Genomic DNA, 21677 nt, shown 5'->3' on the forward strand with positions numbered 1-21677 from the left:
GGCACTGATATTCCCGATGGGAAATGCTTGACTCACCACATGGCCGGAGACTGAGTTCTTCGCGCAAGCAATAATTGAAACCGATCTTAGGTCTTGTATGCTTCACTGTTTTTCAATTGGAAGTGAAATGTATCAGACTATGGAATGAGAGTGAGAGGGAAGCAGAAAATAGGGATACAAACGATAGAATAGAAACGGTGAACACCGGAAAATGGGATAAGACACAAGAAAGCTGAAAAAGGAAAGAAGGAATATGATATGAACAATGAGAGCGAAGCTGCACTTCTTCAGATAGGGCTCGCAGGATCTGCTGTTGACCGCGTTCTCAGCAACGACGAGCATTGAATGTGTAGTCCCGCTTGAACTGAGGCGCTGCCACTACCCGCAGACATAGATCATTTGAGAGGAGCAACACATAAGAGCTCTTGGAAGGGAGCATGGCGCCGCCCGTGCATCCTAAACATTTTAGTAGGCAGTCAATGTGTAACAAATGAACTGGAAATCCTGATTCAACCCGAAGTCGATCTATTTAACGGTATCATACACCACCTCCGCTTACTCCTGCTTCTGAGCGGCAAGCTTCTTGGCTTTCCGGTCCTCCTCATCAAGATGCTCCTTCTTGTAGTGAGCGATCACGTGATCCAGGTTGGTCTGGGAACCAGCAACCACATTGCGCGCGGCGAAGTTGGACAGAGCCCTGTATTGAATCCGACCGTTAGTTTGTAAAGTTCCTTAGGCCATGTTTTTCCAACTCTTCTCGCCCAGGAAGATGGTAGAATAAATAAGGCGGGGGAGACTCACTCGGGGAATCTAAGGTCGACGTCGCGGTTGGCCGGGGTGGAGAAGATGAGCAATCTATCAAAGCCAGCCTGCTCGACAGCCTTGGTGTGCAGCGCGTTCCTCTCCTGCCACGTCTCCTGCCAGTGCCAGGCCTCGTGGATCTTCTTCGTCAGGTATGGCGCCTCGCCGTCCTTGCCGGGGGCGGTGATCTTGTAGACGACATAGGCGGCGGGAATGACAGCGACGGTGGCCCAGAAGAAGTTCTGCAGAGACGAGTCATGTCAGTCAATTGGCTTATCAACAACACAGAAGCGACAGCGATTGGAGTTCCAATTGGCAGCGATAGAGGGGTTGCGTGGACGTACTCCGATGGGCTCCTCGACGGTATGGGCGTGGTGGTGGCCGTGGTCGCCTCCAGAGGCGTAAGATCTCGATTGGCGCAGGCCAGTCAGCCGTGACTGACGCGCGATGCAGGCAGCCCGCGTTCGAATGGCCTGCATCGTGAATGACGTTTCAGACCAGGTCAATTGACGATGGGAATTCGGTTTGAGGCGGATTGAAGAGGGAGCTTCGGGGGTGTGGAGGTTATCCAAGGCCGGAGGAGCGTCACTTTTCGTGGATTAGCGCTAGCGCGCCGCCGCGGCTGCGGCTATTCTGGCCAATCATGCGTTGCCGAATTCAAATAAGAGAAATCGCCTCTGACTGGGGCGATTGGAGACAACTTGGCCAAACGGACGACTTCGACGAATTTCCATCTGGTGATGGTAAACTGTCCTTTTTCGCTGTTGACTCATTTTCGTTTTCATCGTTTGTTATAAAGGTGCATGGATTCCCTGAACCGTAATCATTCTGTCAAAGCATCGCGACGGCACTCAATCATTTTTTACAAGTCACTTGAATTTTGTCTGTGCCCACCTCATCTCATCCAGTAACACCGGGTTCTTAGTTGAAGTCATAAGAGCTGAGGTGACATCCTCCACTCAAGTCGACTTCCTACCACTCAATCTCAAATCTTTTCAACGTAACCTCACAAAGTCGACGTTTCCGTCGGTTTCAACATGGCGTCAAGGAATACATCCCGCGCATCCCTCTTCCCGTTCAGCATTTTCCTGGTAGTCTTCGGTCTCATCTTCCTCGCATCCTCAGCCTCCGCCTCATCGCCGGCCGCACCCTCACCATCAGCCGAAGTAGAACTCATCTGCCACACAGACAACCCCGCAGAGTGTTACCCAAAAATCTTCCAACCGACAGAAGAATTCCAGAAAGTTCACGATGATCAAGACTTGCCACCCGGGCTTCACGTACGGTTGAACATCTACACGGGCCAAAAAGAAGCCAAGATCAACGACCCTACCGAGCAAAACCCAGCCTTGGAAGGCATGCCTACCGAACGCTCAGTCGTTCTCATTGACTCGGATGAAGCCCCGGAAGTGCAAATCCCCAAGGACGCTCCGAAGTACGACCCCGTCGGCATGGTCAAGCAGCCGCAGCAGGAGTCGAGCCAGTTCTACACCAATCTCGAATTCGTCAAGAAGGGAGCGCACGGAAGCGATCTCCCGGTAGACGAGGCTCTTGAGTTCCTCGAGGACATTTCCCACGATATCTACTACGGCGTCAAGATCACCGAAACCTTCGAAACTGTCAAGGCCCTCTTCTGTCTGATGGTCGACCCCAAGACCCCGGCGCCAGCCGAGGGCGCCGTCCCCCGGGACCAACAAGCCGCCGCCATCATCTCCGGCGCCCTGCAGAACAACCCCACCGCCCTCACCGAGGTGACCAAGGTCTGGTCTAGCCTCATGGAGTCTTCGTGCCGTTCACCTCACAAGGCGCCGAGACTCAAGCTCCGCGACGGTTTCTACTCCTCCTTCGTGCCCTCGTTAGAGGACACCGATTATGATGTCCCCCGGGCGGCGAACAAGGCCAAGGCGCAGGTTGCCGCCATCAGGGGTTTAATCAAGAGCCCCACGATCCGGGATGATTTTATCGCTAACGGGGGCATGGACCGCCTCCTCGAGATCCTCAGCCCGCAAAATGCGCAGTGGGACACCGCGCAACGTAAGGCTGGACAACTTGTGCTGGACAGCTTTCTTGACGAGGCCATGGGCGCCGATGTAGGCGTTTGGCCTCTCTTCAAGGCGTCTGAGACTGATAGGTCCAAGAGGGTCGCTGACCGTGTGAGCGATGACAAATGGAAAGCGGCTGTAAAACCCATCATGGAGCGGAACAAGGGGGACAAGAGCCACTGGAGCCGAGACCTGTATGAGAGACTGGATGCGCACGAAAAGGCGCAGCTGAAGCTGCTTGGAAAGGAGGAGTTGTGATGATACGAATGTAGTGGACACCTTAGACTATGATATACCCAATGTGTTTTGATCGCCTACTATGAATGCATGCCTTCACTGCTGATGCCTATGGCCGTTGTCTCCACTGTGCTGTCCAAGGTGCGGTGGGCTTCCGTGGACAGAATGCAAAACCCCGGTGGGCCCGGCACTACCAGAAATTTATCAGTGACAATCCATGTCGTCTATCAACTGGAGCAAGATTGGTCGTTGCATTAAGACGCCGAAATAGATATTTATACCCTGTGGGATTCGGCAATCACAACTGGGCATCACAACGAGCGAGGTGGAAGAGTATGCATGTAGTTTGGTATCTCCATGTCGTTGAATTCATTCCCATTTGAGGCTCAAACTTTTAGCGGACAACGATGTTGTATTGAACTATCATCGCCCAAACAACATGATAGTGGCCTTGCCTTGCTACCAAAACCATTTCCCGTTTCGCCTTGATGTCCGTTTGAATGCAAGAACCCCCCTAAGACAGCCCACAACCATCCTCTTACTTCAGAGGAATGAAACGAGAAGAGTGCGTGGCACCGATACCGGGTCTACCGTGCTTGACGGGCTTGCTGTGAGGTTGTTAGAGCTGTTGCGACAAGGGAATACTTCTGTCAGAATGACAGTTGGAGAGCACGTACTATGAGATAGAGAACTCAGCGAGGTAGTGACCAACCATCTCGGGCTTGATCTCAACCTGGTTGAACTCCTTGCCAGAGTAAATGCCAATGACGGAGCCGATCATCTCGGGGACGACAATCATGTCACGGAGGTGGGTCTTGACGAGGTCGGGCTTCTCGTTGGGCTTGGCCTCCTGCTTGGCCTTGCGGAGCTTCTTGATCAAGCCCATGGGGCGGCGCTTGAGACCGCGGTTGATGCGCCGGCGGGCACGGGCGTGGACGACATCGCGGAGCTGCTCGGAGTCAAGGTCGAGGAGACTGTAGGACACACACCCATGTTAGCCTGCACCGATCTTCTTGATAGCAATTGATTCATCCTCCTAGGATCGTGGCGTGGAGGGGAAGTGATGAATTCATCATGTCGGCAATCGTGGGGTGCGTGAAGGATGTGGGCAAAACGTACGCCTCAAGGTCGATTCCGCGGTAAGAGAACTTGCGGAACGCTCTTCTCTTCTTGATCTCGGCGGCCTGCTCGGCGTCCTGTATATGTCCCTCCAGTCAGCCAAAACTGTTCTGTGCTGGGTGTGACGCCACCAATCCCTCCGTCGTCGACCATCGCGACGGGCGCGTCCGGGCAGATTGATATTTGTCTTTTTTTCCATCGCTCAGGGAAGAGGGAGTAGGGTCGCACGTACGTATTCGGGGTCGTCAGCCATCTTTGCGGTTGTGAGTCGTCAGGGAATTCGCTTTCGATGCGGTCTATCGAAGGCGAATAAGCTGAATTGCCGGTGGTGTCGAAGTTTTGGGAGAGTCGCTGGGGCTGCTACTCGCTTGGAGGTTTCGCTTGACCTGCACAGTCTGGGCCCAGTAAATTTTTGTAGGGTTCGGTTGCCCTCCCCCCGCAGTCATGTGATTAGATTTTTGAGCGTCGCCATCTTTTAGGTGAAGGGAGGATGCGTGGGTGGGCCCTCTGACGCCCGGACCACTTTCCCTCTCTCTCTCTTCTCTGCCGACCACCGACCGGCCTCCTTGCTCCACCTCACCGTACTCTCTCGGTAGTGACGGAATGTGCCGGAGTTTACTGAGAAGCGGTCTTCCTAACTCCACTTTGCTTCTCCCATCCGTACAGACACCAAACGGACTCGTTCAACGAAACCGGGTGATAGAGCTCGAACAAGCACGCAAGAAATGGACCCAGAGATAGAATGAGGTGAAAGCGCACTATCTCAAGGCCATCATGTTATTTCTTAATTCCCCTGATGGAACCGGCCTCCTTACATAACTCGGGTCTCGCGAGCCTGAGAGACGCAGGCCACACTCATCAACTATCAATGAGCTGTTCTTTTTTAACTTTTGCTTAAATTATGGCCAATCTGAGTGGCCGAGTCATAGAAGAAAGATCCACGACCCGTGTGGTAAATGATGGAAGTGGACAAGCCACACCGCAAGTTTTGCCACCAGATGTGGTGCAACTCCATTGTTGCGAGCTACTAATCCAGCTAAGGCGCGAAGAGTAGAACAAGAGAACAATCCACATCATGGCGATATCTAGAAGCACTTCATATGATCATGAACTTGGTTTGTTGGTAACGATTGCTTATGTACCGCCAGGGCGCTTGTTACATCTGGCTCAACCATGTTTGTACGACACTCAACTATATACATGCTGAAGTAAAAAAAGTATTTACACACCCTCTCTCTCCGCCGACGACAAAATATCATCCATGATGACATGGGCTGAGATCAACATCAAAGTTCCTTCCACTGACTGTCACCGTCGTCCACTTAGATGCTCTTGAACGTATCCAAACTCGACAACGCGGTGCCAGGCCACGAGAACAACGTGTTGGAAGGGCAGCTGGAACCCAGAGCCTGGTTATCAACCCAAGCGGGTTCCCAGTAGTACAGACCCTTTCCGTTCTTTACGCCAGCAACTACCTCTGCAACTTTCTTCAAAAACGTCGTCTGGCCGGCCACCGAGAAAGGGATGCTCTTGAGATCGCTCGGGAAGGCGTACGCGGGACTCGGGCAGCTTGACGGCCAGTTCGTCTCTGCGACGACAATTTCCTTCCCCCACTTGTTGGCCATGTTTGTCAAGCTTGTCTTGAGAGCCGACAGGGTCGCGCCGGATCCGTAAAAGGGGTAGTACGACACACCCATCATATCGAAGTCGGTCGACTTGAGCACGTTCTGGGCGAGCACGTTGGTGTACCAGTCGTTCTGCGCATTCCAGTCCCAGCCGTTGTCGAGGTGGATCATGATCTTGGGCTTAGGGCTGAGGGTCGAGTCCTTGATGCCGTACGCGGCCGAGTTGAGCAGACGTGCGACGTTGTACCAGTTTGATGTGCGGCCCGCGCTGAACAACAACCCGGCGCGGATCTCGTTACCGATGGAAATGATGGCGGGCGGGACGCCAGCCTTCTGAAACGCGTTGCTCACTTCCAGGGTGTAGTTGTACAGCCGCCAGCTCAGGTTCTCAACGTCGGTCGGCCAACCCGAGGGGATCGCCTGACTTTTCGGGTCCGCCCATGTGTCACTGAAGTGCAGGGTGAGGTACACGGACAAGCCTTGGGCCTTTGCGCGCTTCGCAAGGGCGAGGTTGTAGTCGAGGTTGTAGTCGCCGTTCTTAGGGTTGACCCAGACACGCTGGCGGACCGAGTTGACGCCGGCGTTCTTGAGGGTCAGCTCGAGGGACTGAGAGGTGCCGGCGCTGTTCTTGTACTTGATGCCGGCTTTTTCCTCGATGGTCGTCGAGGACCAATCTGCGCCCTTGTAAGTTAGGGCGGCATTGGCCGTGGAGAGGGCGAGGAGAAAGACGGAGGCAAAAGAGGCGAGCATCTTGGCGGCGACGATCAACGACGGCGGCTTGTTCGGAAGATACTCTAAATGAAATAGACAAAGGGGGTATTCCCTTTTTTTTGGTTAGGGAAGAAAACTTGCAGAAACGAAGAGAGCCTCTCTGTTTCGCCCCCGAGTCTGCTCTGGGGATAGTATATACCTTTTCCGCCCCCTTGCTGCCTTCTCACAACTTCAACTAAACAGTTCCTTTCCCCTTTCTAATTGACGGAATCCTTCGAACCCCATCACTGAGTCCCCGCTCTCGAACGACTAAAGCAATACTCGTTGGCAGTCAGCAGACAACACTAGCCGGATGTCACTTTCGTATAGTGGTATAACCCCCCCGGTCAATCATCCGTCAGACTAACAAGACAAGAGGAGCCAACGGGTATTCATCTGCCTCAGACATATTGCACGAGAAGCGACGAACCGCTTACCAAACGCTGCCAAACAAAGCATCGACCCGGTTTGTTGAGCCATTCCTAGCCTGCAGTGGGGAGTTTGACGTTTCATCGCGCAACTCCTAGTTCAGGGAGGAACATCTCGACTCCTCCAATCATCCCCTGCTTTCCCCACACTTTTGGCCTTTTTTGTCAACTTGGCGAATCTTTGCAACCCCCTTTCTGGACGCTGTTCCTGTTCCGACCCCGTCAAACTCACCAGCTGATCAGCCTATGGCCCTTTTCGGCGTCAGCCAACCCGCCCATTTTCATCAATGTGCCGTTGGAAAGGGCCGAGCACCCCGACCTAAGCGACTTTGCCTCGAAATGACAGTGGACGTTGGGAGGCTTTGCCGACGTTTCATTTGCTCGTAATACGGCGTATTTAGCAAGAAGAAACGACGGCGCAGCCTTGTCGGTCCTTGCGTTGAAATGATTTGGATGTCCCATATTGTCTGGGATGGAAAGCAAGGGGGATGTTGAAATAAGCTCGGTTCGGAGGAAAAGCGTGAATAAGATCTGAGCAACCGCGGTTTTTCGTTGTTGTTTTCGACTGATCAGTTTTTCGACCGATCGTCCACGGGGGAGGAAGACGAGGGACGTTTGCCCGGTCATCGGCCGTCCAATTCGTAACACTCGCTGCCCGCATCGGCTTATACGCAACCCGACACGACCCAACATGCTCACGACTGCCGACTCAAACTCTCCGCAGATTACCGTGCCACCTCGTATTTGCCGCCCCCAACTTTGCCGTCCCAGTTGTCATCCGGGGGGTATTTCCCACCGATAGTATTCCAGAGAACGGGAGTCGGTTCGCTTGCCGTTACGGCCATCCCACACCCACACGGCCTCCCCTTCCCGCGGCAGAAACCACAGGCATGCAGAAAAGCGGAACGCTGCCCGGGCAGCAGTGAACCTCGCTACCGATGCGCGCCAATGGCTCTTCTTCAACTAATTAGTATTTAGATGTAATTTATTTGTTCCCAGTGTTGCCTCCATCCAAAGAAATACTCGGGCTGTCTGGATAGTGTTACCAGCCCCTCAGCGCAATGTTGCCATATTACCTGCATGCTGCTGTGCTTCACCCCCCACACACACATACACACAAACAGCGAGGAATGAATGGCAAGAAATTCCTTCTGACCTTCTTCCTTACTCTGAAACCAGTCAACTCGCTGACCCATAGGAATCGGGATGCTCTATTGGGGTGATGCCCTTTGGCCGGGCTTCTCAAAGCAGCTTACAGCACATACGGCCCAAATGTCTGTCAGCATGATACTTCAACCTTGCTAATAGTTCTTGGAGGAATGGGCACACGACAGCAACTCTCGTGTACAGCCAGCCAGCCCATTGAGCTCTGTCGGAACCAAAGAAATCTCCGCAACCCCACCCCCAAACCCTCGTAATCACCAACATCCCCGAGCGGCAAACTCAACTCAAATTGCTGATCTGCCGCTGAAGGCTCGATGAGATCCAATACCAGAGTGCGAGCAGCCCTACCACACGTTCTACTCGAGACAACTTAAATTGAAACTGAAATTAACAATTCAGCCACCCAACTGTTGTCGAGTAAAACTCGGTGGCGTACCCGAGGCCGAAGCAGTGTACCAGCAGAGCCAAGTACCTACGTCCGGTTCACGTCAAAAGAGCAGCTCTGCTGTCCCGAGGATGGTTCGGAGGGGGGCGGAGGACCATGAAACTACCCGCAACCAACTCCAAGTTCTAAAGATTCGAGGAAACATAACGGGGTTCCCAGCATCAAGGCCGTTTCCTCGCGCCTCGTCATCCCAACGCCACCCAACCTTCCTCCTCAAAGCGGCAACGCCCACCGAAAGACGGTAGCCGCAAATCTACGCCATGATCGGGCTACAGATCTTGGTCTGCCACAGATCGTGTACTTCCAAAACCGATACATGAAGCCGCCGAAGGAGGCTCAAATGCCGACGCCGCCGGCGATTCTCGTCCGTCCGTGTGTCCGCATCGTGTCCATCCACGTCACCGACCGCGTCACCCGAGGACCTCGGAGCATCATCAAGCTTCCATCTGGGGACCTTGGAAGTGTAGGTCAACGAGTTGTTCGACAGAAACCGGAAAGTACATTACCTATACCTCTTTACACAGGTACAAGTGTGCTTGTCGATAGACCCAAAATGACATGCTTTGACGGCAATCAACCCAGGCTAGGCAAATACTCCCGACATTTGTTCAGACGAGACTCTAGACATTCTTGTCCCCACCCCCTTCTTCTCCGCGGCGGATGTCAGTCGTCGGAGACCCTCCAGATCTGACCAACGGACCAGGAGCTGAGACGGAAGGAACCAACCGCTGGAGAGATGGAAACTTCCGATGTCACCTTTCTAGAATCGCGATTCGGTCCCGCATCGGGCAGAGCTTGCAGGGAGGCGTGTCGGCACAAACGTCAGTCACATGGGCAGGGCGGTCTTCCTCGGCATCATATCTCGGGGGGTCACACAACTTACCGCCAGTGTGGACCCGTCCGAACTGGGCATACCTTACGATCAGCTGTCACCCGTAGGCGAGCTGATGACATTTTTAACCAAACATGTCACGTCCGTCCGCCTCGGCAAGGGCCGCGCCAAGGAGCAGGTAAAGAATTCTGCGACTGCCATCCGGCATTTCGTGATATCATTTCAATTTCAAATGCTAGAAAATCCCAATATGCTCTACCTGAGCTGTGCTGACTGTAGAACCCCGCTACCAGCCTTATGATACCGTGTAGAGCAACGTAAACCCGTTCCATGTAAGATGCTAACCGTAACCTAGAACCCTACACCTCGTATGATGATAATGTCCCAGCTTCAATCATTTTCTTGGCGGCCTGTGACCCGCAACAAGACAGCCCAACCCAAATAACAACCACTTCAATGCTCCAAATCCCCATTGAGTGACTGGCCGTCCCTACGGCTCTAAACTCCCCAGTACCCAAACTCCCCATCGCACTTATATGCACCTGCTCTCATGCCGTGTAGACTGGTCTCTCAACTGAGACCAAACCTGTAATGATGTCCCATGCATCGAGTGTGCGCGATGGCCAGCTATTTTCGCTTACATCGCATGCGCCGGAAGGGTCATGCCCCTGACCGGCATGTCATGTGCTCTGGCAATCTCGCCTGTCAAAAGTTCAATATGATTCACGAACGACTCGGCCGTCATGTTGTGACCCTTGTCCGCTTTGCTCTCCTCCGTAATCCAGTCCGACCCCCAGATCTCGGGAGGAATGATGGGGTTTTTGTAAAGGGCGATCCGGACGGGCCAATCGAGGTGCTGCCACCAGGGGCTGGTGGCTTCGAACTGCGATACAATGCCCATAACCTCTCTCCGCGCGACGCCTTCCAACCACCATACTGCCGACTCGTAGCCTTTGAGAAGAGCGAAAAAGGAGGCGAGGATGGTTAAGGCGCGAGGTCGGCGCTCTTCCAGCAGTTCGATAAATCGCTTTGACACTGTGGCAGGAAACGCAAGGGCGGCGCCGCGATGGGGTAGTTTATGCGCCCAGTTGAGCACGGCAATGGCGTGTTGATACGATTGTCTTGTTGACATGGCGAGAAGAGCGTCTTCGTATTGGAGTTCTTCGTCCATGTTGTCGAGCAGCTTCCCAAAGAACGAGGAACGTGACGATGCGTCCAAGTCGAGCTGGAGGACGGGCTGGGAATCGATGATGGGAATAACAACGCCGCTGTTGCGGATCCAGGGCCAAGATGTTGCTACAACCGTCTTGACACCCTGGAATGCGTGGAACCATGGGAGCGGTAGGGTGTAAGCGCTGGAAGGGTCATTCGGGTCGGCCTCATCGCGGATGAAGATTCGAGTGGCGGTAGACTGGAAGGCGATGAGAGCTGCTGTGAGGAATAGAGGCTCGGCGTTGGACTCGGTGATGCCATTCTGCAAGGTAGAACAGTACGCCGCTAGGGAGGAGGCCATGTATGAGTGAGACGCTCTAATAAGGGCCTTGTCATCCGGGTTGAATGACCGCAAATGCAATGCAGCTACGGCGAGCATAGCATCTGCAAGATAGCCGGCACCGCTGAAGGCCAGCTTCGGAACGATGTTTGTCCAAATGTCTTGGGTAGCGATCGTGTTTACCACCAGGGTACGCGAGGTCAACGAGGTGAACTGATGCATCAGCCGTAGCTCCAATAACCGGTTGTTGGGCGACGTCGTAGCGGACACGGCAGCGGTGGAAGGGGTGGTGTAGAGCGGTAAACAGTTGACAGTAGGAGGCGAGCCTGATTGGGAAAACGGCGGGGTTTGGGCTCGGTTCGATGAGTATGAGTATGAGGAAGGTGCCACAGACGAGGCTCTGTCGATGGGAGATATTGACGGCTGCGTATTTGAAGAGGTTAAGGCGGTGAAGATATCTTCGAAGATGTCTGGGTTCTCAAAGTCGCATGGCACGCCATGCTTGACACAATTACCACATCTCGGGTGGATTTCATCACACTATCAAACCGGCGAGACATTAGCAGCTGGACAGTTTGGGCGTGGGCGTGGGAGTAGGAGTGGGAGAGGGCGGGGGCGGGGCACAGCGACACGGTGACGACGTTACCTTGATCTTGCGCGACTTGCATCGTTTGCAGCCGGCCCTCGACTTTTTGTGAGATCTCCTAGGAGGCATAATAGGCCAGAGGAAGTTTGTGATTCAAGACGACGGAGGCGGAGATTGTGGTCGGTCAAGGGGTTCCACCCTATAAGGTGAATGTGGGTTTTGTTCTTCACGTTCCGTGAAAAGGGTAGCAGGGTCGGCGTCGGCGTCGGCGTCGGCGTCTTCGTGTCGTAAGGGTTCAGAAGTGGGAGGCCGAGGTGGATAGCAGTCGGACAGCGTTGTTTGGGGGTGGGATGCGGAAGCTTATAGCTAAAGAGTTGGGGCGAACCTGGCAGTCTTTAAAGGTTTGACAGACGCGAAGTGCAGCGAGGCCTGGTGAGGCGAGAGTGTGGGAAGGACAGAGCGGAGTGTGACGGCGTCGAAGTTTCCGGGAAGAGTGGGCGAGTTGTAATGGTGGAGATGGCGATTCGGGGACGGGGGACGGGGGTCGGGGGGGGACTTGCGTGCGTCTGGCCTGGGTCCAAGTGCTGGTCCTGTCTCTTTTGGGGCCTCTCCACCGTAGCAAATAAGACTGGGCGAGCTATCTGGATCGCACCTTGAGACGAGGTAAGAGGAGGGCCAGGCCTGTCTGAGTCCTGTTGCAGGTGCCTTGTAAGAGATAAGGTGTATCTTTTGGGCAAGGCAAGGTTAAGCAAGGGGGAAATAAAGGTAATCACTCTGTGTTGCAGTGTAGTGCAAGGCGTGTCAGTGGTGGTGTTTGTGGATAGCGTCAAGTTGTAATTATCAGTAGTCTGAAGAACGAGACGTTTTGTTAGCGTTCAACGCCTGGCGTTGGCGTTGGCGTTGGCGTAGGGCAGAGGGAGGAGACGGGATTCGACAAGGTGAGTGCGGAGACCTTCTTCATTGACACTGGCATTGGCTATGGGTCGTGGGCAGTACAGCCACACACACAAATGCAGACACGCACAACACACACACGCACCGAATTGGCAAATAGAGTCCCCGTAATTGGAATCCTACTGGAGTAGGTACATGGCCAGAAGGGCAAATACGCCGCAACACGCAAGTACCTCACCCTGACTGGTAAAATCTCAGCTAAACAAGGGACATTGCGTCTGTCACTGTCATGCTCCGCCACTCCAAGGCCCACGGCCCACGGCTTACGATCCACGATTCTCCAGGCCTGCCAGCAGGAGAGTGGGTACGGACTTAGCGGAATCAACTACGTCCTGTCCAGGGTTACATGGTATCTGCAGGTATCGTGTGGCACTTGCTGCCCCCTAAATCACACACCCCCGGTATTAATGCAGCCAGTTTGCGGCGACGATTCCACGACACAAAGAATCCAGGACGCATAGACGCTGCGAATTGAGCCTATTCTGCAACCTCCTCTTGACATGTGCTCTCGTTCATAGCACTGAAAACCCGTGCGGCTTAAGCTTCGTAGAGGAAATTCTGCTCAAAAACAAGTCACGAGTCACGAGCTCGACACGTCAAGTCCACATACCCTGGTCCCCGTTTAGTTCACCCGTCACAACAACACCTAGGCAGAAAAAACGGGAAATGACAACAACCAGAACAACAACAACAACAAGAAGACGCCGTCAAGCAGGAGCATTTCGGAGGTAAGATCCGTGGTTGACGAGCCTCCCCAGGCGCAGGGTCTTGATAGTGGCCTCTACAGCATTGCATTCTGCTACAAAACGGCGACAACGGCAGGTTGCAGCCGCCCGCCATCCGCACCGGGTACCGTCCCCTGATGCTGTGCGATGGCTAAACTGGACTCCTCCGCGCTGGACATTTGACACGATGGGAGATGGCTCATACCCAAGGGATCCCGGCTCTGCGTTTCGCGTCACAGTATAGGGGGTAGAGACGACAAGGCCGAGAAGCAGGGAGATTGGTCGGGACAGCACCACGACGAGACAACCTCCCACATGGCGACCGGTCAGATCAAAAGAAGAGCGAAAGGGGGTGGGACGTGACTTTCTCTGCCCAAACTCTTGGTTGTTACCGCCGCCGTTGTCACCGTCGCTCCGGTCGTGTGTCCGGTTCCCTCAGCCTTGCCGTGTGTCATGGCCTCTTGGGGGGGCGGGGGGTTTTGGCTCCCCAACCGCTTTTGGTGTCCTGCAGTCGCCTGATGCCTTTAAACATCTCGCCCATTCCGGCGCCTTCGCCGAGCAGAAAAGTCTGAAGTTTCCTTAACATGAGTCGGAACATATGACGAGCCTGGACCGTCCGGGCGGCTGCAAATGCAGAGCTGCGCGACGATGAAGCACAGCGGGCATGGCACGTCAGACGAAGAGGCTCTTTGGCCCGACCCCGACTGCAGTTGCTTGGAAACGCGCCGAAATCCGTCCGCCCATGCCATCACGCCTGAACAGGTCTGCATGACGGGGAAGCCCCCGAGAACCTGGAAAACGACGCTGGCAGGTATCTGGTTGCACGCGCTGGTTGCCATTTTCAGTTGATGTGTTGTCGTGGGTTTGTTTCCTACAGCGGGCGCAATCAACTGGTATGTAAACATCCCTTAAATATGGAGCCGCGATCGATATGATCTGCGGCCCATCAGTGCTGGTGATGCCCTCCAAGGTTGAATGGCGGCGGCCATGGGCGAATCAGCGAGCTTGAGAAGCTGGCCGGCATAGGAAGCCAGAGGCTACCATTGGGTCGGAGGCTACCCCATCCGGGTTGTGTGATGGGACGGGGGCTGACGTAGATCTGAGGAGGCTTGGACGTTCTGTCGATTAGGCCGCATATGCAAATTGAAACATCCCGGGTTTGCATGGAGTACGGCGGGAAAAAAGTCTACGGTAGCGGCTGTGCGGCCATTATTTGGTCTGTGAGGCTGTTTTGATACGTGACACAAAATACCTGCCGCTGAGGTAGGTTTCTGGAAGATAATGCCCACAGACATTGTTTGGGAACACCCCGGCTGGGCGGGGATGCCGCCAACCCACCCCCGGCCGTCTGCCTCCTTCAAGCTTGGAACGTTGACAACGCTTGACAAGAGTGATGCCATTGTGGATGTAGCGGACCCTGTCGTCGCCATGGATGGCATAGTTATCGGGCACGGAAGTCAGTCCGAATGGCATGGCCGCCGGCAAGTCCAAGCAATGGTGTGCCAATGCTGCCCAAGTCTATCCCACTGTGAACGTCTCCTATTGGGTAAAAAATGCGACAACAGAAGGTGAAGTAGAAGTTGAGCTCCTCCGCGAGAGACTGGTAACTGGCGAATTGTAATTCCGTCCGGGTGATGGTACAAAATGGCCAGAGCGGAAGAACCAACCGCCTTGGTAGGCCACTACGGAGCGAATGAGACCTGGGGTAGTTTCTCCCAGCGCCAAGACCAAGCGGCTGAACGCAAGGCGACTGGCCGGTATCCTTCTGGGTAGATTGATCGGCCCTGGGTTAGAAATCATACTTGACAGACATGGCCAATCGAATGGTCTTGTAGCCATCACAACACATTACTCGGGAGTCGTCCACTATTAATCGCGTTGGATTTGTTTCGAAAAGCTCCCTTCATCCGTGCGGTGTTTGCCACCAAACGTTGATGGTCCCAAGCCACTGCTGTGCAACAGTATTCCAGAGTCTACTCCGTAGACACGCACGGTTAGGAATTTCGACATGGCTATGCTATCATCTCCTAAAGAAGGCCACAATCCAATTGACTTACAATAGGAGAGCATTCATCTCCCAGTCTGGGTTTCCATACCTGTACTCTTGTTTCACCCAAATGTTTCGACGACTTGCTCATAGCCGGCGTATGCGGTTCTCAAACTTCATATCGACAAAGTAATCTCCTCCTACAGACATGTCCAGTTCAGACGACTCTGATGTTCCACAACCAGTAACGTGACTTGCGCAGTAGTGAACGCTCACGGAGCCTTTAAATGGCAAACCCCGCCGGCCCATCGCCAACGGAAATCCCCACTACTCAGGCCCTACGAAGCCAGGATAGTGGCAGCTGGGAACCCAACAAGTTACGTGACAAATGCTGGCACCATCTCCGGTCTGGACTCTGAGCGTGGCTCCTCAGCATCCTAGGATAAGAGGGTTTGCTGGCTGCTTCCGCTCGTGGCCAATAGCAACCTTCCGCCGCAGAGCCACCCGGGCCTATTTAAATTTGATATACCCTACTGGTGCCGAATTCACTCTGCTTGGATCGTGGGGTAGATCCCAGAGGGATGGGAGTTGTTTGGACGAATTTCAGGCAGATTCCGGCGAGTCCCCCAAGTAGCATGTGAAAGCAACCACTGCACAGTGTGGTTTACTCTGCTTCTATGGGCAAATTTGATCGTGGCGCGGAACAGGATCATCAGACAAGCCTGCCGCAGCTACATTGACCTCGAATAGAATTGTCCCCTCGCCAAATCTGCTTCAGCCTTGGACAATTTGCCCACAAGTCACCCACCAAAAAAACCCGAAACCCCTGAGTGGGGAGACTCGAAGACAGCGTTGATGCGGCAAGGCCGACAGAGGCCCCTTAGTCTCGGCTGATCGTACACCAAGTAAGCAGGTCGCGAGGTGCGCAGGAAATACGCAGAAATCGGCGACCGTGGAAGGCGTGGAAGACGCGGACGGAAGCCTTGGTACTGCCTGTCAATATCTCGCTGACTGACTCACTGCTCGCCCATCAACGGTGACTTGTTGCTTGACATGCAGGGCTGTCCAAGCCAACAAGCGGATCAGGTGCGGAAATAGCAGTTGTTCCCAAAAGGGAATGGTTCGATCGTGATCACCTGCAAAGCTTTGAAGATTCGAGACAGCGTTCTCTAACGGACGTCTCTGTGTAAGGCTGGACGGCTGTCGTTGCGCAGTCTGACCGAGGGTATCTTAGGACGACGGGAGACAGGTATCAAAAGGCTGAACCCCCAAGTCTGTCGCACTGATCCCTTCCCGGAAGGGTTCACTATGTGGCAAAGCCCGGCCGATGGGAAAGCTCGCACCAGTTCCATGCTATGTACGCCCGGACTTATCTCAAGAGATAATCTTAGGGGAGATCGCACCTTAATGTGACGTCTACGCAGTTTCCGCGGCTTTGCCGAGTCCTGCTGGACATGTTGCAGGTCCGACGAAATTTTGTGTAAAGGGACCTTCCGCATTAGGAAGCCCGTTGGTCTCGTATCATACTGTCGAGATTTTCGTTTTGCTACGTCTCGATATCACAGGGCCGCGCTTGCAGATGGAGAACCCCTTTACCGTTTGTATCCCAGGTGTGTGGCTGGGTTTGAACGGTTGAGCGAGGGTAGATGTTTTCCACTTCCTGCGACAGGATTTGAGAACACCTTGTCAGAAAGAATAAGTGGCTGCCGCATGCGGCACCCGTTTGTGTGTTAGGGAGACAGACGTGGCAGCGAAGACAACAAGCTTGGAGCAAGTGAAGCACCGTTTCGGCCGACAAGAACGGCTATCAGGAAGCTGAAAGGTGGGTGAGTATGCTGATGTAAGCGATGCAATAATAAGCTACATGCGTAGTACGGTGTCCACGACAGTCACGGAGTTAGTTGATGGAGGGCCGCGGCTGGCCGAATCATGACCCCACTTCTGCCCAGCTTCTACGTACCTGCCCGTACTGCCGCTATTCTCCGTTCGGCATGTCCTCTCTCATGTTGCGCTGGTCACCACATGCAGCTTAATCTATGTGAACAGAAAAATCCATGAAGAATTAGATATGTCAGCAGCATGCGGAACCAAGACCCCGAAGACCCTGTTTCTGCCGACCCAAGAGCCGTGCCGCAGCACTTATCGCCTTGGCCATCAGCAGCAACTGTTATTACCACAAACAGACACGGCAGGGCGTAAACTTTGCATTATGCATCATCGGGATTTGTGATGACGGAACCTCATCGAACCATGTTGCTCATCAACTAAGCATTCTCAGCTGGTGTTTCTCAGTCAGCTTTGGGGCACACCGCCTCGTTCCTGGGTCGAAGGCGTCATTCAGGGCTACGATATAATATGTGATGTATCTGCCTTAAGCTGTAGACCTTCCCGATCAACAGATCGACCGCACATGCAAGCCCAGCCAACCCCCTGGGGAATCCCTCGAGCACCTCATTACCTGCCTACAAGAGTCCAGTGCCTTGCATAGCTCCGGATTGCGCCATCCTCAACATCCACACGTGTGACCGACAACTAACACCGTTCAACCGCCGCAGCCCGCCTGCCTCCGCCGAGCGAAGCTCAAGCTCAACCACCCAAGAGAGTTGACGATCATAAATAGCACCAAATTTCGGCCGCCATTCTTGCGCAACACCCCAACGCCAATTGAGAAGCCAGAACCGGCCCATTGACTCACCAAAGCAGCCTCCTTGGTCAGCAGACACGCGATTGCGTGATTGATTCCTTTCAGAGCTTGGGGCACCCCGACACAAAGGACCGTCGTTTTTTTTTCGGTCGCCGGCAGAGCGGGGCATTTCCACTCGTCGTACGGATCCCCGACTACTTTTTTTCTTCCTCATACGTAACAACCTACCTACGAGAGAAATTCGACCCCGCGACTCGGTTACCGTCGACTTATTCGCACAAACACCGAGCTTCCCTTTTCTCTCCTTTTTCTTCCCTCGATATCCTCGTCTCTCGCCTTCTTCATCTTCCATCCAAACAACTCGAGGCGATTCCCTTAAGCTACCATCACACAGCCGCCTTTTCTGCTTCTTGGTAGTACCCCTCCATCGCAATCATGACTGTCCCCGCAGAGCACCCTATCGAGACCCCTCCGCGGGCACCCTCTCCCGTCCACAACTTCGGCACCCTTGCGGTTCACGCCGGCTCTCCTCACGACCCCGTCACCGGCGCCGTCATTGAGTCCATCTCCCTCTCCACCACTTTCGCCCAGACCAGTGTCGGCAAGCCTGTGGGCGTCTACGAGTACTCGCGCTCCAGCAACCCCAACCGAGACAACTTCGAGCAGGCCGTCGCTGCTCTCGAGCATGCAAAGTACGCCCTCGCATTTTCTTCCGGCTCCGCCACTACCGCTGTGGTCCTCCAGTCCCTCGCCGCCGGCTCCCACGTCATCTCCGTCTCCGACGTGTACGGCGGCACCCACCGCTACTTCACCCAGGTCGCAAAGGCCCACGGCGTCAAGGTGACCTTCACCCCCGAGATCGAGGTCGACATCTCAGCCCACATCACCCCCGCGACCAAGCTCGTCTGGATTGAGAGCCCCTCCAACCCCACCCTGCGCCTCGTCGACGTTCGCGCCGTCGTCTCCCAGGCCCACAAGCACGGCATCCAGGTCGTCGTCGACAACACCTTCCTCTCCCCCTACGTCCAGAACCCCCTCGACTTCGGCGCCGACATTGTCGTCCACTCCGTCACCAAGTACATCAATGGCCACTCCGACGTCGTCATGGGCGTCGCCGCCTTCAACTCGGACGACCTGAAGCAGCGCCTCGGCTTCCTCCAGAACGCCATCGGCGCCGTCCCCTCCGCCTTCGACTGTTGGCTCGCCCACCGCGGTCTCAAGACCCTCCACCTCCGCGCCCGCGAGGCCACCCGCAACGCGACCACCGTCGCCACCGCCCTCGAGGCCTCCCCCAACGTCATCGCCGTCAACTACCCCGGCCTTGACTCCCACCCCCACCGCGCCATCGCCAAGAAGCAGCACCGCGACGGCATGGGCGGCGGCATGCTCTCCTTCCGCATCAAGGGCGGCCACGCCGCCGCCGAGCGCTTCTGCCAGTTCACCCGCATCTTCACCCTGGCCGAGTCCCTGGGCGGCGTCGAGTCTCTCGTTGAGCTGCCCAGCAGCATGACCCACGCCGGCATCCCCAAGGACCAGCGTGAGGCCGTTGGTGTCTTTGACGACCTGGTGCGCATCAGCTGTGGTGTCGAGGACGCCGAGGACTTGCGCCGCGACGTGCTCCAGGCCCTTGACAAGGCTGTTGCGGAGCAGCAGAACGGCACCAACGGAAAGAACGGCGTTAACGGACACTAAAGAGGGAGGCAAAGCATGGTTTACGGGCATCTAATCATCTAAGGAATCCATCATAGCGAGCGAGCCATTGACATGCCGCCGCTGATGTTCTGGGGTGGGCTGCATGTGAATTTTCTTAATTTTTTCTTTTTCTTTATCTTAACGAGCTGGAGACGGACATGGCGTCCGTTAACCCCTAGCATCATGATCATCATACAAGGGTAACAAAAAAAAGGGGCCGAGGGAGGGCATAGGCATAGGCATATGAAGCAATTGAATTTCTAGAACAAAGAGGGGTATTACCGATGTCTTCTTACAAACTCCAATGAGACCCATGATATCCTGGCCAACGCTGCCATAAAAAAAACCAAATTCACGCCGCCAAGTACCTATAAGACCGTAGTCCTTGGTCCTAATCATCCCGTCGCATTCAATGGCGTGTAAACATTACTGCTCATCTACTCCTCTGCAAAATTCAGATTCAGGAGGTTCTCTGCCAAACTGCCACCGCCACCATTGCCTCCATTACCAGCCTCATTGCCAACACCCTCCTCTTCCTGGTCCATGTATTCATTGCGCTGCCGCTGAATCTCGTTCATGCCCTGACACGCGGTCTCGGCGATGTAATGCAACTCCTCCAACGTACCGCTGTTGCAGTTGGGAAAGACGCCATCGATGCTGCGCTGCCAGCCGCTGGTGGCATTGCGCACAGCGGTCTGGTAGGCGTTGACATCGTACTCCGTGATCCGCAGGGCGCGGTGGCGGGGCCGAGTCTGGGTGAGAAGATAGTCATTGGAGGCCAGCGCCGGGAGGTAGCACACAGGTGTACCATCCAATTGCGGCGGCTGGGCGTAGCCAAGGGCGACCTCGACGAAACGTTGAGCAACCGATCGGCCCAGTCCGCAGGGGTCGACAAAGTCGAAGTCCGGGGGGGAAGCGGCAGGCAAAGGGGGCAGATCGTCGCGGGTATAGAGGTCATAGCCCAAAAAGGAGGCACGACAGGTTTGGAGATTCGGGCAAGAATCGCGGACGGTCATGGCGATCCAGTCATCGTGAAGGCCTGGGCGTTGATTTGGTAGGCCGACCCAGAGAATCTGGTTTGAGTCCTCGTTGAGGTTTTGACCCTGTTCGGCTTTAAGGTAGACCTCATTAAGGTAGAGCTCGCGCAGGGTGCAGCCAAAGTTGCGAGCGGCGCAGCGGAGGACTTCTGGAGTGACTTCAACACGCTTCAGCTCGAGGGCAGTCAGACAGGGGAGCATGACTTGGGGCGGGGGAAGGGCGCGGGCACGCCACTCGTCAAGTGTCATGTTCCACGCTTTTGTCTGCTTGAGGCCCCTCGGGGGGCGGTCATCGTCAGTCCCGGAGAGACACAGGGTGTTCAGGATATCCGCGTTTCGTATGAGATCCCACAAACATGTGCCGTAGAAGGCTACGCGGGGAGGGTCGACTTCATGACGACGAAAAGAGACAACAAGGTGTTTTAGGTGAAGGATAGCCCGCATAATGGCGAGAACGTCAGAGGGATTGGTCCACAGGTCGACGACGGCCTGATCGGAAACGTTCTCGAGAACGAGTGTCTGAAGGGGAACGGAGTCTTCCGGGCGACGGGAGAAGGCGGAAAAGGTATTTGCGAGGATCATTGTCGCAGCATTACAGCGGTGGCCGACGAGCTGGAAGGGCAGGTTGAGGCGGAGTGCTGAGACGAATTCGCAGTTAAATAGGATGGTTTCGAGAGTGTGGCGGTAATCTAGGGTTGTAAAAGATGACGGGGACATGCAGTACTCGCGCTGGAGCGTCTGGACGAAGCGCTTCATGGAGGGTATGCGATCGAAGATGGTGGACAGAAACTCGACTTCCACTGGCAGCCAGTTAATAATATACCACGCCTCTGGTATCTCATTATCGCATACATTCATCGCGAAGAACCATTAGGTCAATGTACATGGACTTGCAGTGGTATCCAATCGTTTGGAGGGCATCGACATCTGGCTGCCGCCGACGGCTGTTCTTGCTTAGACGGCTGAACTCGAGAGCGATGGTACGGCACGCGTGGGGCTTGAGGAAGCGGTCGAAGGCCCTGCATACAAGGCGCAGGTCCAAGATGTTATTTCGGGGGCCCAGGGCGACGCATTGTTGGAGGATTGCATCGATCAGCTCGCGGGGGAGCGCTTCCAT

General features: G+C 54.7%; 7 protein-coding genes across 7 annotated transcripts; 2 read left to right on the plus strand and 5 right to left on the minus strand.

The window, feature by feature from the left end:
* Positions 1–555: 555 nt before the first annotated feature.
* On the minus strand, positions 556–1280 carry EsH8_VI_000504 (uncharacterized protein; the record flags this gene model as incomplete). The annotated part of the gene is made up of 3 exons (XM_083271757.1): positions 556–697; positions 802–1043; positions 1146–1280. The coding sequence occupies 3 exons, from the start codon at positions 1278–1280 to the stop codon at positions 556–558; spliced, it is 519 nt and encodes a 172-aa protein (XP_083126931.1).
* Positions 1281–1838: 558 nt separating this feature from the next.
* On the plus strand, positions 1839–3101 carry EsH8_VI_000505 (uncharacterized protein; the record flags this gene model as incomplete). The annotated part of the gene is made up of 1 exon (XM_083271758.1): positions 1839–3101. The coding sequence occupies one exon, from the start codon at positions 1839–1841 to the stop codon at positions 3099–3101; it is 1263 nt and encodes a 420-aa protein (XP_083126932.1).
* Positions 3102–3618: 517 nt separating this feature from the next.
* On the minus strand, positions 3619–4452 carry EsH8_VI_000506 (40S ribosomal protein uS19; the record flags this gene model as incomplete). Its single annotated transcript, XM_083271759.1, has 4 exons — positions 3619–3688; positions 3758–4054; positions 4200–4276; positions 4432–4452. 4 exons carry the CDS (start codon positions 4450–4452, stop codon positions 3619–3621), a joined length of 465 nt encoding a protein of 154 aa, XP_083126933.1.
* Positions 4453–5521: 1069 nt separating this feature from the next.
* EsH8_VI_000507 (family 53 glycosyl hydrolase) lies at positions 5522–6574 on the minus strand (the record flags this gene model as incomplete). The annotated part of the gene is made up of 1 exon (XM_083271760.1): positions 5522–6574. One exon carries the CDS (start codon positions 6572–6574, stop codon positions 5522–5524), a length of 1053 nt encoding a protein of 350 aa, XP_083126934.1.
* A 3506-nt stretch (positions 6575–10080) lies between these two features.
* On the minus strand, positions 10081–11650 carry EsH8_VI_000508 (uncharacterized protein; the record flags this gene model as incomplete). Its single annotated transcript, XM_083271761.1, has 2 exons — positions 10081–11475; positions 11582–11650. The coding sequence occupies 2 exons, from the start codon at positions 11648–11650 to the stop codon at positions 10081–10083; spliced, it is 1464 nt and encodes a 487-aa protein (XP_083126935.1).
* Positions 11651–18266: 6616 nt separating this feature from the next.
* On the plus strand, positions 18267–19523 carry EsH8_VI_000509 (cystathionine gamma-lyase CYS3; the record flags this gene model as incomplete). Its single annotated transcript, XM_083271762.1, has 1 exon — positions 18267–19523. One exon carries the CDS (start codon positions 18267–18269, stop codon positions 19521–19523), a length of 1257 nt encoding a protein of 418 aa, XP_083126936.1.
* A 437-nt stretch (positions 19524–19960) lies between these two features.
* On the minus strand, positions 19961–21677 carry EsH8_VI_000510 (uncharacterized protein; the record flags this gene model as incomplete). The annotated part of the gene is made up of 2 exons (XM_083271763.1): positions 19961–21360; positions 21413–21677. The coding sequence occupies 2 exons, from the start codon at positions 21675–21677 to the stop codon at positions 19961–19963; spliced, it is 1665 nt and encodes a 554-aa protein (XP_083126937.1).

This window comes from Colletotrichum jinshuiense, chromosome 6, assembly GCF_051148585.1.
Source record: "Colletotrichum jinshuiense chromosome 6, complete sequence".
Lineage (NCBI taxonomy): Eukaryota > Fungi > Ascomycota > Sordariomycetes > Glomerellales > Glomerellaceae > Colletotrichum > Colletotrichum jinshuiense.